This window comes from Dreissena polymorpha, chromosome 1 (assembly GCF_020536995.1).
Source record: "Dreissena polymorpha isolate Duluth1 chromosome 1, UMN_Dpol_1.0, whole genome shotgun sequence".
NCBI classification, from domain to species: Eukaryota; Metazoa; Mollusca; class Bivalvia; order Myida; family Dreissenidae; genus Dreissena; species Dreissena polymorpha.
Window position 1 is genome coordinate 87,405,491 of NC_068355.1, and position 18,813 is coordinate 87,424,303.

Genomic DNA, 18,813 nt, shown 5'->3' on the forward strand with positions numbered 1-18,813 from the left:
CCACAGAAGTCGAAGTCTCCAAGATCAGGATAAAGGAATCCGGAATCACAAATCATGATGTAACGACCCATCTTCTCCCCAAAATGATGTATACAGATGCCCATTTCACACCACCCTCCGGACCATGGACTCGGTTTCCTCATAATTCACAGTACCGAGAACCCATCATCGACTCCTTAGAAGAAACAGACACATACATTTACTCGATTATAAAACCACAAGATCGTTTGTTTGCACCATCAGAAGAAGTCACTTCGAGAACCATCATCCGCAAGACAATCACCACCACTCAGACCAACTTCGGTAACCATCAAGGACTCAGCCACCAACCAGCAACTGAGGTCCACTGTGACGGCCACATCCTCCACAACCACGGTCATGACAGCTACTAGTACCTGTCCAACAGACCAGCCAACAACCACTGAACCATCGACAACTACCCAGCAGACACCAGCATCATCACCATGCCCATCTTCGTCAACATCACTCAGATCACCAACACTTATCCTTGGACGACAAGACACACACATCATCCACACACGACTCAACCAGCTGCACCGCAGAATCACCATATTACAATACAGAATCACCTGACTCGAGAATTCCTCCAACCTCAGCCACACCCTCATACGAACCCGAGCCCGCCCAAACATCAGCTTACTCACCACAACACACCTATCACCCAACCATGACCATGTTCAATACGTTTTCCAAATGCACGCATTCACACAAAACTGCCCACACCCCCACACACAGATTCACCTAGAACCCCACAAACCAACCCACAAACATCCCCACAGTCATTCAGTCGTCAGCAAAAATGGCAAAGAACCTCTTTTTTGATGGCGCGATGCCGATCCTTCCTCCAGGACGACGTCAATGGACCTCCGTACCAAAATAATCTGTTTCTATCACCCCTTTTCTCAAATGGCCTCCCAAGAATTGGACATCTTTCACTCCAGACCAGAAAGCCTTTGCAGCAAATATGCCGCAAATCTCCTAAAACAAGCGACCGGTTTCCAACCCATGGAAAGGATCCTTCTTCTCCCATAATACAACTTTTTGGTGCTCCCGGGAACCATTCTCCAAGTCTCTTCTTTTAAAGCCAAAATGTTAGTCATGAACTATGAAGTCGTTCGGCGCAACTCATCAACTCTTTTCCCTCTATTACCAGGACCAGACCTTCCATCCTCGATGAACTTCACCACATACATTTGCGGCTCAACACCGAGTCAACCAACAAGCCCAAGGCCCCTGCAAAACTTAGCAAATGAACTTTGGTGTATTAAGTACTCATATTACATGCGTGAATGTTTATGCGTAATATTAAATCAAGGAACAATCATGGACATTACAATTTAAGTTCTTACCATTATTCATCGTATCCATCTAAGCAACCCAGTTTGCCAAAATCCAGCCAGGACATGGGACATAAATTGAAGCAATAGTAGTGTGTGTGTTAAAAGGAATTTAAATAAGTGATTTAATTCAATGGACTTTTTAACAAAGTAAAAATAATTTCATTTACATGTTTCTAGTGTCTTTTCCAGTGTGATAAGCAGACAAACATGGACTTTTATCTCAATGGACGTTTCAGTATATTCTAATCAACATTTAATTGTGCTTAGACAAGGACTTGTCATTGTGGTTAAAAATGAAAATGGACAAAGTGAATTTAAATGGACTGTGATAATGAATTTTGTTTACAATGACTTAAGTAACCAAAACTGTGCTTTAAATCAAACTATGTCACATTGGACTGACACAGATTGATTGATCCATGAAATTATGAAAGTGACATTACCTAAGTGATTATATAAGTACATGTTTGTTATGTAAAAATTTTGATCTGTTAACAATGTGAAAATATTTATTCCAGTAGTTTTGTTATGAAAATACTGCTATGCGTTATCTTGTATATACAATTTACTGTTATCATACTGTTTTGTACGGTTTAATATTGTTTGTCAAAACTTCAGGATAAAGTGTAATAGCCTGCGTGGACTCTGTCCGAACTTAGTACTGTCCGAATTAAAATACAAGAGCTTTTTTCATAATTGAATAGTACTTACAGTATGTTAAGCATAGCTTTCCTCTAGTTCGCCATTTCTTTGATGTATTTCATATTGATTCAGCTTTTATTTAATAAAGCTATCCATTGTTTAATATGAGAATTTTATTGTTCCAGCATCTTAGGCCTGCGCACACTATTTGAATCTGACTACCATTTGTATGCTTTATCTCTGACGTAGGAACATAGTGTTTATATTGACAGTTGTATATGTCATCCCTGAAATTATTATACTTGTGATATGTGTCTCCACATAGATATTCTTATAATAATTTAGCATAACACATGAATTGAATAATTGTAAGTCCGTTAAAGTCACACCTATGCAGCACTCTTTACAGATTGCGTGGCGTAATGCTGTAGAGCTTCAGACACCTCAAACCTTTTAAGTATCTAAAACTGGGAAAAAAATGTGTTTAGTTATTTTAAGGTGTTTGTTATCTATAACAATGCAGATTTATATCGCAGCATATGTTAATTAATGATTAAGTATTGTTCACAATATCATTGTTCTTATAATAGTTTAACCGAAGTACCGCCTCGGTACTTCCAGCATCTGACTTTACATTCTGGAATCTGATTGGCTGCCAGCAGTACAGCATTCAGTTCCAGCATCTTGCTGCCTATATAAGGCACTTTAACCAGTCAATCGAGGTCAGCTTGCCAGTAACAAGTTTCGTTATGCGCCAAACCTCTTCGCTCTTTCAGCATGTCGACCTCGACCAGAATTTAAAGTATAGTGAACCAATGCAACTGGCCCCATTGACAACTTTGAACATCATATATGCGACTACTTAGCAACATAAATAAGTTTTACATTTTTTTTTATTATTAAGAAGTATTGAAATCGCATGCACGAAATAGAATCAATGAAACGTTAAAGCTGTTTATTTTTAATAAGCACATCCCGACCCAAGGACCAGCTCGACTTAGAAACAACCCCTGGGTGCCAACAATATGTATGTGTTAACCAATCCTTTCAAATTTACTGTCAATTCTGTATTTGAATATTTTTTTCTCAAATGCCTTCCCAATGAAGGTAAAATTACATTGCACAATAATAATTCTCTAATCAATACCATTTTTTTTCCATCCAGTAAGACAAAACTCATAATTTAGTATATACGGCTTTTTAACAATATAATGTTCAAACTTGAAACTGTCAATTGACAAAAGTAGCGACACTGAAAGTCACCTAGAAATCTGTTGCTAAGCTAAGTATTATGAGTTGAACATCTGACGAATATCTAGCTATGCATTCAGACATGTTTTCACATTTGCACATTTAATAAATATTCAGCGCATAGCTATGCAGTTTGATTAAAACATCAGATGATTTCTCCTGCAAAGCTTATTCTAATGATATGTGTAATATCTATGAACTCGTCGGTGGGTAACCGAAAACTAACTTTATTCATAGATTCACATAGATATAAACCTCAATACAATTAAGTCATGACTGCATGCTTTAACAAGACATTACGAGTTGTGTCCCTTACATTACAATACATGACAATATGCACATCTTATGAAGATCTGGTGCATATATATGAATTATTATTTTTCAAGCAGTCGATGACATCGCTTAAGGTTATTTATTCTTATTTTAAAAAATTAAATAAAACGCATGTATATGCATTCAGTTTTGAACATCGGTTGAAGACCTAGCGAATAGTTGTTCAGTGTACTTTGAACAACTGATAAAGATCTGGTGCATACTAACGGATATTAACAGACCTATTGCATAGCTATTCATTCCGATATTTACATCTTATAAAGATCGGATGCATGGATAAGAATTGGTGTAAGCATCTCATGAAGACCTAACGCATAGGTATTCATTCAGATCTACTCATCTAATGAATTTCTAGCGCATGAATTTAGATTTTCAACATTTGATGATGACATACCGCAAAGCCATTCGTTCTGATGTGCACAAAATTTGATCTCAACATCTGATAATAAAAACGGGTGCATAGCTTTTTATTCTGATGAGCACGTCTGATAAAAATCTGGTTTATATTTATGAAATATATGTTTGAATACCTGACGAAGAACTACCACATAGGTATATATTTAGATCTGCACATCTGATGAATATCTAGGTCTTATCTTTAAATTCATATGTGTATTTATGATAAAGATCAAGCACGTAATTATGCAGTAATAGTGCCCATCGTATGAATATCTAGTGCATATATATAGGCATTATGAGTTTAACGTCTGATCAAAACCTAGAGCATAGACATGGTTTGAACATCTTCTAAGTATGTAGTGCATAGCTTTTCATTCTAATTTGATAATGGGATAAAGATCCAGCGAAAAGCCATGCATTTTTATTTGATTATCTGATGAAGATCAAATGCATAGCTATGCATTCTTATTTGATTATCTGATGAAGATCAAGTGTATAGCTATGCAGTCTTATTTGATACTCTTTTTCATGAAGATCAAGTGCATGGCTATGCATTATAATTTGATTATCTGATGAAGATCAAGTGCATACCTATGCATGCTAATTTTTAAAAATCCGATTATTTTTTTTTTAATTAGAGTACCATCTAGTGCATAGATATGCATTCTAATTTGAAAATGTGATTAAGATCTAGTACATAACTATGAATTATGATCTAAACATCTGATGAAGATGAAATGCATAGATATACAATCTTGTTTTAAATGTCTGACAAAGATATAGGATATAGCTATAAATTCTAATTTGAACATGTGATGGCGATTTAGCATCCAAAAGCCAGCTTTTCAAGCATTAATTCTACCACGGCACGTGTCTTGTTTTCTATATACAAAGAAGGAAAACTACTGTTGGTTATTTCCCCGATATACCAACGGTTGTTTAAAGTGACGTTACTTTGATTGTCCGCGCACTGTTTATGAATGAAGACGACGTCATTTGATTTTAATTGCTGTGATGACGTCACGTTTTCGCGGAAAAGTGGAGGACGTTCGGTTAATATAATTCTCATTTATAACGTTTAAATCGCGGATAACTTATTAATGAAATCGTGTTAGAATCGAAATAATCGACGGGTATCCGTTGGTTATTGCGGTAATAACCAACGGTATGTCGTTCCGATGCTTGTTTTCAAACCACTCGGGCTACGCCCTCGTGGTTTAATTCCTACGCATCGGAACTCCATACCGTTGGTTATTACCGCAATAACCAACGGTTACCCGTCGATTATTTCTTAATTAAACTTTCCAAATGTATGTCCCTCTTCTGCTACGTAACGCACAATTATAACGCATGAATTGGCTAAACCCATGTGTGCCTAGTGGACTCTCCCATCCTTCTAAATATGATAAATTTATTTCCAAAATTAGGGACGTCAAGTATATTTAGCAAACAGCGCAGACCCTGATGAGACGCCGCATCATGCGGCGTGCGTCTCATCTGGGACTGCGCTGTTTGCCAAGGCCTTTTTCTAGACGCTAGGCATAAATGGGTTAACTTGATTGTCATTATGTTTATGTTGTCCTTGGCAACTGCTTCTTTGTTTGACTAAGTTTTGACATATTTTTCAAGTGATGAACAGTAATGTTATTTTGAACACAAACCAAGTTAAGGTTTCTCGTGTGCGTTTAAACAATGGAAATTTCAACTCATGCCACGTAACGCGTACGCTTATGTTTGAATATGTACACATCTGCATATAAAACGAGATATTAGACATCAACAGCTGTCAAACAAACGTCGTATCAGGTTATTTGGGACACGTTTTGAATAACAATAATCATTTCAACGTTTTTTGGTGTATGTTGAGATTATTTTAATATGGTGTTGATAGTTGTATTTTTTTTAATTCTTTAATTCATCACACCTATATTTAAGCTTGAGTACCGGTAAATATGCGAAATATGCGGTGGCCTAAAATATAGGTAAATAAACAAACAACAATCCCTTTAAGAAGTAAATGTATTGATCATTATTGTGTATTAGATTAAAACGTTTGTTAAACATGAGCAAATAGTAGGGCTATGAATGTGAACGTACGTATATTATGGATTCACTCATAGATTACATGTACCTACAATAAAAATCTAAGACCAAGTATTAGCAATTAGCAGATGTGCATATAGAATAACCATCTACATCCTCATGTACGATTCATCTTTATTTCAATCTGTTTAATAGTAAACTTGCGTTGGCATACACAGCAATATTTGTATATCAATAAGAAACCATAACTTGCTCCACTTCGCACTTCAAGTAAATCAATGTATACCATATATAATTTGCTTTTAAATAAAAGTAATAATTAATTCAATAGTAGGATACAGCAAGCAAATATTCAATTTTCATTGAGCATTTTGAATTAGGCAAAACACGAAACACTAGTTGTTTCTTCTATCATCCTTAAACAAATGAAGATAGATAGATCCGATAGAGTTTTTTCGTAAACGTATTTGCTAAGATTTGCAAGTGTTATTTCCCACTTCATATCATTATATGCAACAACATGCAGAATTCTTTCAAATGATTATTTAGCAAGTTTATCGATAATTTTCCGAATATATTCAAATAATGCAAAATTTATCAAAAGCTTAACCAGCAATACCAAAACGGTTAAGGGTCGGTCAGGATGATGGAAACATAGAACTTTTTACGCATAAGCTAGCATGTATCAACGCTTCGCATTACTTTGACTAATAGTAATAAACTTATTTGTCATTACAAATGTTATTTATAAATCGAGACCAAGAAGCAACAAGTATATGGTTGTGAATGTTGTTAAGGTAAATAAGTGAAACTCAAGCTGCAGGAGCAGTGCTGCATTCTTATATACAATGTGTTGGTCCTTTTTTCGAGGCAAGTGACCGATTGCCAAAACAGTACGAAGCAGCACAATACGACACAACATACACACAGAAGAATAAAGCTGGTGTTACCGCCTTGGAACGGCCAATGCAAAGCGTTGGGGATTTAAACCCGTTTAAGAGCGCTCAACCTCACTCTTGGCCCAGCAATATTGATGATACATATATAAGTGAAAATAAAATTCAACCTCATAGCATTGTGACTCAAACTTAACGATAATAAAAGGGAATTAAAACGCATTCAATTTAATTACAATTTAATTACTCAATGGTAGGAAGGAGACCAGAGCAACAGAGTTACAACTTTGTGAGGAACGATGAAATGAAATACGAACAAGTGTCAACTACATCCCTCCTTTTTACAAAAAGATTTAAGAATATAGCCTCAAATAGTTTATATTTCAGATCATCAGCATACAAATACAGAAAGAAGCAGCAATATTGGGTGTAAAAGATCCATTTTACATAGCTTGGTTGTTTATGACTGCTTAAAATAAACCAAACAAGAAAACCCCGTCAGAGAGAAAATATTAATAAATTTTAACGATATAAACCTAATGACCTATGCATGAAGCCAAAACTGTGAAATTGGATTGGACGACGTAAATTTAGAAGCGATGACACGACGACGTCACCAGTTACAAAATCCAATATAATTAAAGGGACAGTCCTGTAAAATCGAATTACCAATAAAGCCAGCTGTTTTTATTGAATATTTTAGAATAAAACATATAAAATAATAATTGCATTAATTATTCCAAATTTTAAGAGAAGAAAGATATAGTGAATCGAAAGCCAACAAACATGTGTTTTTAAGCACGTCAGCATCATATCCTTTCGATAAAAATAAGTTAATTAAATTGAGAAGTTTAATATAAACATTTGCTTTGAGATATTTAAATTTGCGAACACACTTCAAAACATCTGCATAAAATGTTGGGTGGGAAATTCAATAAGTTAAATGCCATTTTAAAGAAACATTATAATTTGAAATTAAATCACAATATTTTGAGTTCAATTAAGCAAATTTACGTCGTAGGTTATGATACAAAAAATATTGTTTTAGCAATTTTTCGTTAATATACGATTACGATCATTAAAATATTTAAAACAAAAACATGCCCTGGCGTTACGTACCAACTGCGAAATGTAAATACCATAGGAATGACTTTTAGGGATGTTGCCATCTAGGAACGGAAAATTGACAATTGAAAAGTTAAAGTCGTCTCGTTTGTCGTATCAAGAACGGTCAAGCTTCGGGGCTCAAGGGGAGTGAGGCTGCAGGGTCTGGATGTAATCGTAGAGGGCGGTTCCTGGGCACGAGGTATTCGTTTCGTTTCGATGTCCATAGAGACGGTAACTTTCGGCTATGTTTCCCTGCTGGACTCCACACTTTACTAGATTCTTCAGCGCTTAAATAACATATCATATTTTAAATAACTACATATACGAGGCTTGATTTACCAGTCATATTGTATACTTATAATTTTTATTTGACGTCAAATAAATAAAAGTTTAACTTCTAAACGTAATTAATCAACCAATTTTTAAGTGAAATTATATTATACGACGTTATTTCATTGTTCCTAAAAAATGACTTTGTTCAAGGGTTTGTATCAAAACCATTTAACCCATTTATGCCTAGTGGACTCTCCCATTCTTCTAAATTGGATCAATTAATTTCCAAAATTAGGGATGTCTAGTATATTTATTTCTATATTTAGACTATTTATAACAGAAATTCCTTCAAGCAAACAGCGCAGACCCTTATGAGACGCCGAATCATTCGGCGTCTCATCTTTGCAAAGGCATTTTTTTCTTGACGCTAGGCATAAATGGTTTAAAACATGCCAGTTTGGCTTAAGTGGCATGTAATGCACAGACTGTAAATATTAAAATAAATCTTTAAGCTTATTACCAAACGAACAATTGTACAGCAGTATTAAATATCATGGAAGATTTAATAGATAACGTCGGTACGGTTTCGCTTCAGTAACCAACGTGTGCAGGGGAAACACGGATGTATCAATACGCTTGAAAGATTTCACAGAGAACAACTAGGGGCTAAACATTAAATCAAGATTGAGAAAGAGCATAGGCACCTAAGAAAATGTGATATCCCTGAGTAAAACACTCACTTAAGTGTCACTAAAATGTCACTAAATGAGGCACATCCGATTTACTTCAAAGTTTGAAGTTATAAGTTCTGTAAAAACATCTGACTTACATAAAAATGCATCTTTTTAAAGAAATATCATGCTAATTATCTTACACAAGCTAACCTGTCAGAGCAATCGCTTTCGGCACTCTAGTTTCGAAGTTTCCGATCATCGACACAAGTATCGAATTTTTAGTAAGTTCCGATTTGTTTCTACTTCCCGTCGAGTGTTCGCTAGCCCCTATGTATTTCCAGCCCCGCCCTTCATAGACATTCCCGTCTTCGCCGACGAGGAAATTGTAGCCGATGTCATACCAACCTGCAGAACAGGTTAACCCATTTAAGCCAAGTGGACTCTCCCATCCTTCTAAATTGGTTCAAAATATTTTCAAAATTAGGGATGTCTAGTATATTTATTTCTATATTTAGAATGTTTAATACATAAATTCCTTTAAGCAAACAGTGCATACCCTGATGAGACGCCGCATCGTGCGGCGTCTCATCTGGGTCTACGCTGTTTGCCAAGGCCTTTTTTCTAGACGCTAGGCATAAATGGGCCATGACTTTTCATTCTGCATATTCTATTAACTCAAAAATGTTTTTTTTGCTTATATAGATTATGAGTTTCATTACGGTAATAGTTAAATTGAAATTTTAACTTATCGATCAATCTACATATAGACCAAGATTAAAATAAGCGGTGACAAAACCATTGAGGAAGAGAAGTCGAGAACCTAATGCTAAATTACTCGATTAAGTGATTTACACATATTGCAAACACAATGTTTGACATTTACCATATTTATCCATGTGTTGTTTTTGGATTTCTCGTACAATTTCCATGCACTGCGTCTTCACGGTGCACGACACATTTTCTGTGTGGTGAATTATCAAAGAGCTCACAGGCACGGGTAAGGAGTCTAAGGACGAACCATCCTTCTGTGTTCGTGCGCCCCATGTCGCTCTTGTAACAAATACCATGTCGGAACACCCACCACTACCTAAAATACAACATACTATTCTTGATATGACCGAACGAATCATTAACACAAACATGATTTCTGGAAGTAGTGTGTACAATAAAAAATTACGCATAGCATCACAGAGCGACGAAACATTACAGGTGTAGCGGTAGAAAATAAAATTTGATTGAAATTTACTGTGTACGCATGATGAACAAAACATGGAATTCATAATGTACAAATTTCAGTGATATTTTATATTTTACCGTTAACAATTTCACGGAATTCTCTAATCATGCGCCGCTAACATTTAATCTCCGCACGAATAACGCGGTTTTAACAAGTAATAGTAATCCGATTGTTTATTTTAAATGGAAACCAGAGAACAAATGCGATTTTGTGCGTGATGTATCGTGCGATGTACAGAATCTGGAACAAACTTTATTATCGCAAATTGATTCAAACGCTGACCCTGATATTTTAGTGAGAGAATTCTCAAAATATTTAAATTTAAAGGGGGAAAAATATTTTAAGCGCATTATAAAACCTGAAAATAACCGATTTTTATTTTATTCTGATAAAAATAAACAAAAATGGTTTAATGAAGAGTGTAAAAACAAACAATCTCAGCTAACAAGAGCTTTATACGAGTACAATCTAAATAAAAATGAACGTACGCGAGAACAAATGATTTCTATGAAGAAGGATTACAAGTATGCATGTAGGAAAACGAAATTAAAATATAACAGTGACCAAAGCAAGCGAATGAATAATATGAGACGGAAATCACCTCGTGAATTTTGGAAACTGTTCAAGCGAAAACCTCCATCACAAATCTCAGACACGATACCGTTAAGCGAATTTAGTGATTATTTCAGTAAATTAGCCGACGAAAGCAGTGTAAATCAAAATTCTTTTGACGCCGAAACTTTCTTAAATGAATTTGACAATAGGCAAAACACACACCCGTTGTACCCCGAACTAGATAACCCCATATCGATAGAAGAAATAATAAAGGCAACAAAACGATTGAAACACAATAAAGCGCATGCGCAGGACAATATAATATATGAATATTTTACTGAAACAATACATGTGATTTCAAAGCCGCTTGAAATATTATTTAATTACATAATAGATAAAAAATGTTTTCCACGCAGCTGGGCGTCCGGAGTTGTCATACCAATACATAAACGTGGCGACATTACAGACCCAAATAACTATCGGGGAATTACGTTAATAAGTTGTTTTGCCAAACTGTTTACAAGTATACTTAATGAACGTCTTTAAATGGGCGGAAACTAATGACATTTTAACGGATGCGCAATTCGGCTTTAAACCAAACTGTATCACAGAATGCCCTCATAGAAAGACAGTTGCAGAATAAAGAAAAACTATTTTGTTGCTATAATGACTACCGGAAAGCATATGACGTCATCAATCGCGGTCAATTATGGAGTAAAATGATTAATATGGGCATCGACGGTAAACTCTTGACCCTTATTCGATCCATGTACAATGAAGTCAAATTACAGGTAAAACACATGGGTTCACTGTCAGACATATTCAATAGTAACGTTGGTCTATTTCAGGGGGAGATAACCTCGCCCATATTGTTTTCACTCTTTATTAATGACATCAAATTAAGTCTGCAGAATGGAATAAACGCCGGCATGACATTAGAACAAATATCTATCTATCTCTTATTCTTCGCAGACGACGCGGTTTTATTTTCTGAAACACAAGAGGGTCTTCAAGAGTCATTATACAATTTAGAAGCCTACTGCGATAAATGGAATTTAACAGTTAACACTGAAAAAAACAAAGGTCGTGGTATTCCGAAAAGGGTGTTCAATCAGTAAAGCATTCAAATGGACTTATAAAGGTCAAGAACTAGAAATTGTGAACAATTTTAATTACCTTGGAATGGTGATGTCAAGTGGCGGATCGTTCGTGCCCGCAACAAATACACTATATGGCAAAGCATTAAAAGCGATGCATTCTTTGTTCAACCTAACGAAAGATGAACGTACCCATAAATATCATGTTTAATTTATTTGACGCATATGTATCATCCATTTTAAACTTTAACTGCGAAGTTTGGGGATCCATCAAAGCGGAAAATATTGAACGCGTTCACCGTAAATTTTGTAAAAGACTATTGAACGTTAAAATGTCAACAAATTCACTATCGCTATATGCCGAAGTTGGTCGATTTCCCTTGCATATCGACAGATATGTCAGGATGGTTATATATTTTTTGAAATTACATACTGTGGAACAGGGAAATTGTATTCTTAAACAAGTTGTAGTTTTACAAAGATTAGAAATTGAACGTAAAAATAATGCTAACAATTGGTCATCGAAAATACGGGACATTCTTAACCAAACCGGTTTCACCGATGTATGGCTATTCCCTGAATCTGTTAACAATGATCACTTTATCCCGTTATTCAAAAACAGATTACGAGACCAGTATATTACCAACTGGGATATCAGTGTGACGTCGTGAAGCTCAATGATCCTATATAAGAAACTCAAACCGGTTTTTTGAAAGATCATCGTATCTTTATATTGTTGACAACAAAAAACATAGGAACATTATTGCACACACACACACACACACACACACACACACACACACACACACACACACACACACACACACACACACACACACACACACACACACACACACACACACACACACACACACACACACACACACACACACACACACACACACACACACACACACACACACACACACACACACACACACACACACACACACACACACACACACACACACACACACACACACACACACACACACACACACACACACACACACACACACACACACACACACACACACACACACACACACACACACACACACACACACACACACACACACACACACACACACACACACACACACACACACACACACACACAATATCTTTATTTCTGTCACGTTACATGATAATAACAGACATGGCATAAGCATAAACATCGCTATTGGTCGTGAGACTGTGTTCTATCACATGATATTCGATAAACATAATTGAAAGCATGTTTTCAATAACAGAGACATAATTGGGACTGTATACTATAACCAAACTTTAACTTTGTAAAAATGTCGTACCGGGGACAGTTGTGCGTAACATTTTTGATCTTTTTATTTTATGTATGAATTGAATGAATATTGTTTCAGTGATACTAATTTAAACAGATTGTTTTTTGCATTTATAGAGGTTTTCCGCGGTAATTTTATTAGAATATTTAACCTTTATGATATTAGTAAAGTCAAATAAAGAAAAATATATAAGTCCGAAAATAGTAATGGAAGATATTAGTATTAAAATGAGTGTAGTAAAAAGATCTAATGAATTGTAAGAAGCGTCCCAACGCCAATGATGGTAAATAGGCAAAAGTATCAACAATTTAAAGCATTTAGTAAAACGCACAAAGACATAACTTTGATGCAATATTCGAAGGTAGCTTGATATAAGAAATAAAACATATACATATAAATACAACACATAGTACACATATTGGTTACATATGTTAGAAGTTAGAAGTAGACTATACAATTGTTTAAGAAATTTGGTCATACGTTTTTAAACGAAATATAGTCGAAGTGCATAAACAATTTATACTTGTTTACAATTAAGCATCTAGAAAAAGAAAAAAAAGAACATCAGGTGAATGTAGTCGGAATTTACAACTCATTTGAAAGAACATGCTACGAATCAAACACTACAATAATGTACATGAGAATAAGTGATTAAATCGTACAACAATAATAGAAGTTAAATTGCGTATAACAAGTATGTTCATTGGATAATTTAATCTCATAGAGTCGAAGAGGTGGATTTTAATCGAATTTGTTTGCTTGAGTATGTTATCAGTGGCATGCAGCCTGTGATGTAATTATTTTTAGAACAATCGATGTACCCAATTGACGACCTACATGCCGAAATCGAGATCGCGTGTAGATCAGAGTTGGGTGTGTGTAAGCAGTGCGTTTATGAATGAAATTGGAAAGTTTTGCACGTGCTCTGCAAATATTCACATGCGGGATTACTAATTTGGATTTGCCCTAAATTGCAGGTATGTATGTTTATTTATTTTGATTTAGTCTCATGGATTAATTAGTTAATTATTGTGTGTTTGTGAACGCATCCATAATTTTACGAGTAAACAAGCTTGTGCGTTTAGCCATGTTAATGTTGTTGCACTTCATTAATTCAATGTATTTGATGATATTTGGGCGCGTGGAGTAATATCTCGGGATCAATTTACGCCTTTGTTCTGAAAAGTGTGGGCACACAAGGACGTAGTGGAATTCGTCTCCTAGTTCTCTTAATCCTAGCTGGAGGCAAAAGGGGCAGTATCTTAAGTTATGAGGAATGTTAGACCATCTTTGTACTTCAACAGGTAGTTCTGGCTTCCATAACTTTAAATGTCGCTTTTTATGATTTTTTACTGGCGCGACTTTCTGTCAATACTATATAAACTGTACGCTGAAGTTTCTTTAGCTATTCAACAGGCAGTCTGTGGTTAGCAATTCGGAATTTAATGAGGTTTGTTGAGAGGTTACTTGGAAGTGATGTTATGTACTTTTCGAGTTTAATATTGTTTTTGAACAGGAGAAAGTGTTTGCCTTTGTTTGACGTGTTCAGTTTTGCTTCCCATTCTTGTAAAAATTGATCCATTAGGGTTTGTTTAATTGTCTGGTGGACGTTATTTGTGTTGATATGATTTTGGGCCTCGAAAATGTATGTATTTCCTATTTCGTTGAATATCTGTTTAATGTAGTCGAGCCACTTGTAAGTTTGAGGACTATTTAGCATATACTTATATAGGATGTATGTGTATTTTGTGTGGTCGCCATTTATTATCTTTGACCAATATTTTATCATGTTTGTTTTGATTTGTATTTGAAGTGGGTATCTGCCCAGCTCTGCGTAGAGGAATGAATTGGGTGTTGATTTTCTGGAATTTGTTATTTTCTTGAGAAAAGAAATATGTATTTTCTCCAGATTGTTTGTGTTTTCGTATCCAATTATTTCAGTGGAATATGTTAGAATTGGTAGGATTGTGCTATCGAATAAGGATATTTGCAAGTCGAGTGGAAGATCGAGATTGTTTATTCTTTTGTATAGTAGATGCAGTGCTTTGTTGGCTTGTTCTTCAATATGTGTTCTTGCTTTAAAAAAACTTCCACTGTGGCTAAAGTATGTTCCTAGATATTTATAATTGTCTACTATTTCAATAAGTTTATTGTTTATTTTGAATGAGTATTTATGCCAAGTTCTTTTATTGGTGCCAAATATTATGACTTTCGTTTTATCTACATTTACTGTTAATTTCCATTGTTTACAATATTTTTCGAAATCGTCTAGACATTTTTGAAAAGATTTGGGGGAATCTGCTAGGAGAATCGTGTCATCGGCGAACAGTATGGCTATTAGTGCTAGAAAATGCATTGTTTCTCCATCATGGTATTGAATTTGGATCCCTTTGTTGTTGCTATTTTTAAGCACAGGTGGTTAGCGTGTGGCTATGATATTAATTAGTGAAAACATCATTTTGAATGATAAATAATCATATTATAACGAAAAATTAACTTTTCTGAAAAAAAATATTTCAATATCAAATATATATATAACAAGGTATGCAACTCAAAACACCCCGAAACGGGGTGCATCGCTTTGAACAGCCATATCTTCATCAATTGTGCAGCGATTTTCACGATCTCGGTCTTATTCAACGCAGAAACGAATTTTCTTTCTGGAAATGTATATGTCTTGCAATATTTTTACAAATGCTGGGTCAACTTTTAAGAAATAACACGATACACAACACGCATGACCCAGTTGACAGTGATCATGCATTCTTTATGAATGAAATCTCCAGTTGTAAAGACACACCTCCGCATTGGACCAATGAAATCACTCGTATGTTTAAAATGTCAGTTAGTTTAAATGTATGTAAACAAAGGTTTCAAACGGCGCTGGACAGTTAGTCTTGATTCAGAATGTAACGACAAGAACGGTAATAATGTTTTTTCATACGTTTTATTGAATTATGGTATCGAACTACATGAACTTTGTAGGGAAGTTGCCCTTTACTCCGTGAAGATTTCAGTCTTAAAGACAGCATGATCACTGTCAACTGGGTCATGCGAGTTGTGTATCGTGTTATTTCTTAAAAGTTGACCCAGCATTTGTAAAAATATTGCAAGACATATACATTTCCAGAAAGGAAATTCATTTCTGCGTTGAATAAGACCAAGATCGTGAAAATCGCTGCACAATTGATGAAGATATGGCTGTTCAAAGCGATGCACCCCGTTTTGGGGTGATTTTGAGTTGCATACCTTGTTATATATATATTTGATAGTGAAATATTTTTTTTAATTTAATTAATTTTTCGTTATAATATGATTATTTATCATTCAAAATGATGTTTTCACTAATTAATATCATAGCCACACGCTACCCACCTGTGTTTTTAAGGTATTCGAGTAAGTCATTTAGGTAGTAGGAGAATAAAAGAGGAGAAAGGTTGTCCCCTTGTCGGACACCCTGGTCGCAAGCAAAGAAAGCTGAATAGTCATGTTTTGTTTGGACACATGATTTGATGTTGTCGTACATGTTTTTTATAATTCGAATGAATTTTCCTTGGACATTGTTGTTAATTAATTTATGGAATAGTTCTGCTCTGGGGATTAGGTCAAAGCATTTAGTAAAGTCTACAAAGCCCACAAATAGTTTACTCTTTAATTTTTTCATGTTGTTTATGAGAAAATTTAGGCAGAATATGTTGTCTGTTGTTGAGAAGTTTTTACGAAAGCCAGCTTGATTTTGGTGGATTATGTAATTTTCATTGCTGTTCCTTGTCAATCTTTCATTTAAGACGGATGTAAATAGTTTGCCTAGACAGGATAAAATCGTTATGGGCCTATAGTTTTCGGGGCTTTCCCGTGGACCTTTTCCTTTGTATATTGGAAAGATGTAACCTTTTGACCAGGTGTCTGGTATAGTTCCACTGTCAAATATCATGTTGAAAAGTATTGTATAGATTGGCAACATCAGAGTTTTCGTGGCTTTAATATATTCATTGCAAATATTGTCGGCCTGGCTACATGTTTTGCCGTTTTTACATTTGTTTATCATTTTATCAATTTCATCACGGGTGATGGGAGAGTTAAGGGTAGTTTCTGTGTTATTGTCGATTATATTTGGTTCAACGCTATTGAGGTCATGGTCACTTGTGCTTTCATGTGGTGTTGTGTTTAAGTCTTTGAAATATGTATACAATTGTTCGATGCTTGGTTTAATTTCATCTTTGTGACTTTCCAGTGATTTTAGGTAATTCCAATAATGCTTTGGTTGTTTGTTTTTCATGGTTCGTAATTGGGTTTGAGTACGGTGTATATGTTTTTTGTGATGGAAATGCACGATCCGTTTGTATTCTTTACTTGCATGGTTCAGTGCGTTTTTATTGTCTGATGTTTTGTTTTGATTGTAGAGTTTACGCATTCGTTTGTAGGTTAATCTCTTGTTATTACATTGAGGCCCGTACCAGGGTTTAGATTTGATTGAATTTGTTGTGTGCCGTTGGTTTTTATGTTGAAATAATTTTGGTTGAAATGTTTGCACGGCTGTCGTATGGAATAGTTGTGCTATTTGTGTAAGGGCCATATTGATAATGTTGTTATTGTTGCGACTATTATTTTCGGTTTTGATTAAATTGTCGTGTTGAATAGTATTATTATTGTTTTTATTGTTGATGTTGTTGTTGGTGGCTGTTGTGTTAAGGAACGTAATGTTAGATGAAGTAGAGGAAGTAGCAGAAGTAATATTAGAAGAAGTAGTAGTAGTAGTGCAAGAAGTGGTAGTGTTAGCCGCACAATTTGTAGTATTAAGTAACGAGTAAATTGGTGTTAAATCATGATTTTCTAAATTCGAGACAAATTCCGCTTGTTTATCTGATTTCCATAGCCGATTTTGGTGTTGTTTAGGGTTTTGATTTTTCATAATCTCGATCACTTTTGCAGGTTTGAAGTTCAAGGACAACACAGAGTGGCCATCAGAGAACAATGGGTCAAGTTCTACGATTTCAAAGCTGTGTAAGTATTTTAGGGTATGTACTGAGCAAAGGGTGTAGTCGATAACAGAATTCTCTTTGAATGTTGAACGACCTATATTCTTATCTTTACTAAATCTTCCATTTTAGATGAGTAGATTGTTGTTCCTACAAATATTTATTATAGCTTTGCCTATTGCGTTTATTTTAGGATCGCACGAGCATACACAAACATAATATGAATATAACGAGGAGCTCGAATCCATCAATTTTTATTATATCATGCTCGTCTATTTTGCATTCTGTGCACAAAATATGTCAAACTGATTAATATATTCAACAAAGTCTGGGTAAAAACACCTTTTCTTTAGTCCACATACATTTAACGTTCCCATTTTTATAGTTTTGGGAGGATCTGATTTTAATGTTGTACTTATTGGGTTTTTTCTTATATTTTCAGGAACGGACGTTTTGCACGGAGAGGCGTTACGGGGAGTGTACGGGGAGCGGGAATTGGGGAGTACACAGTGTACATCGACGCCATTTGTTCTGGGCAAGGTAGCGCCAATGAATTCGTTTGACTGGCGATCCTTGGGATTTAAAATTGTATTGTCGCTCGCAACATTGGGAGTGTTGGATTCTTTATGCATCCGATTGGTTTGCGCGTCTAGTGTGCGCTGTAG

General features: G+C 35.3%; 1 protein-coding gene across 1 annotated transcript; it reads right to left on the minus strand.

The window, feature by feature from the left end:
* Positions 1-8,170: 8,170 nt before the first annotated feature.
* On the minus strand, positions 8,171-10,046 carry LOC127835201 (peptidoglycan-recognition protein SC2-like). Its single transcript, XM_052361554.1, has 3 exons — positions 9,998-10,046; positions 9,283-9,384; positions 8,171-8,319 (listed from the first exon to the last, which is right to left on the minus strand). Exons 1-3 carry the CDS (start codon positions 10,044-10,046, stop codon positions 8,171-8,173), a joined length of 300 nt encoding a protein of 99 aa, XP_052217514.1.
* Positions 10,047-18,813: the final 8,767 nt, after the last annotated feature.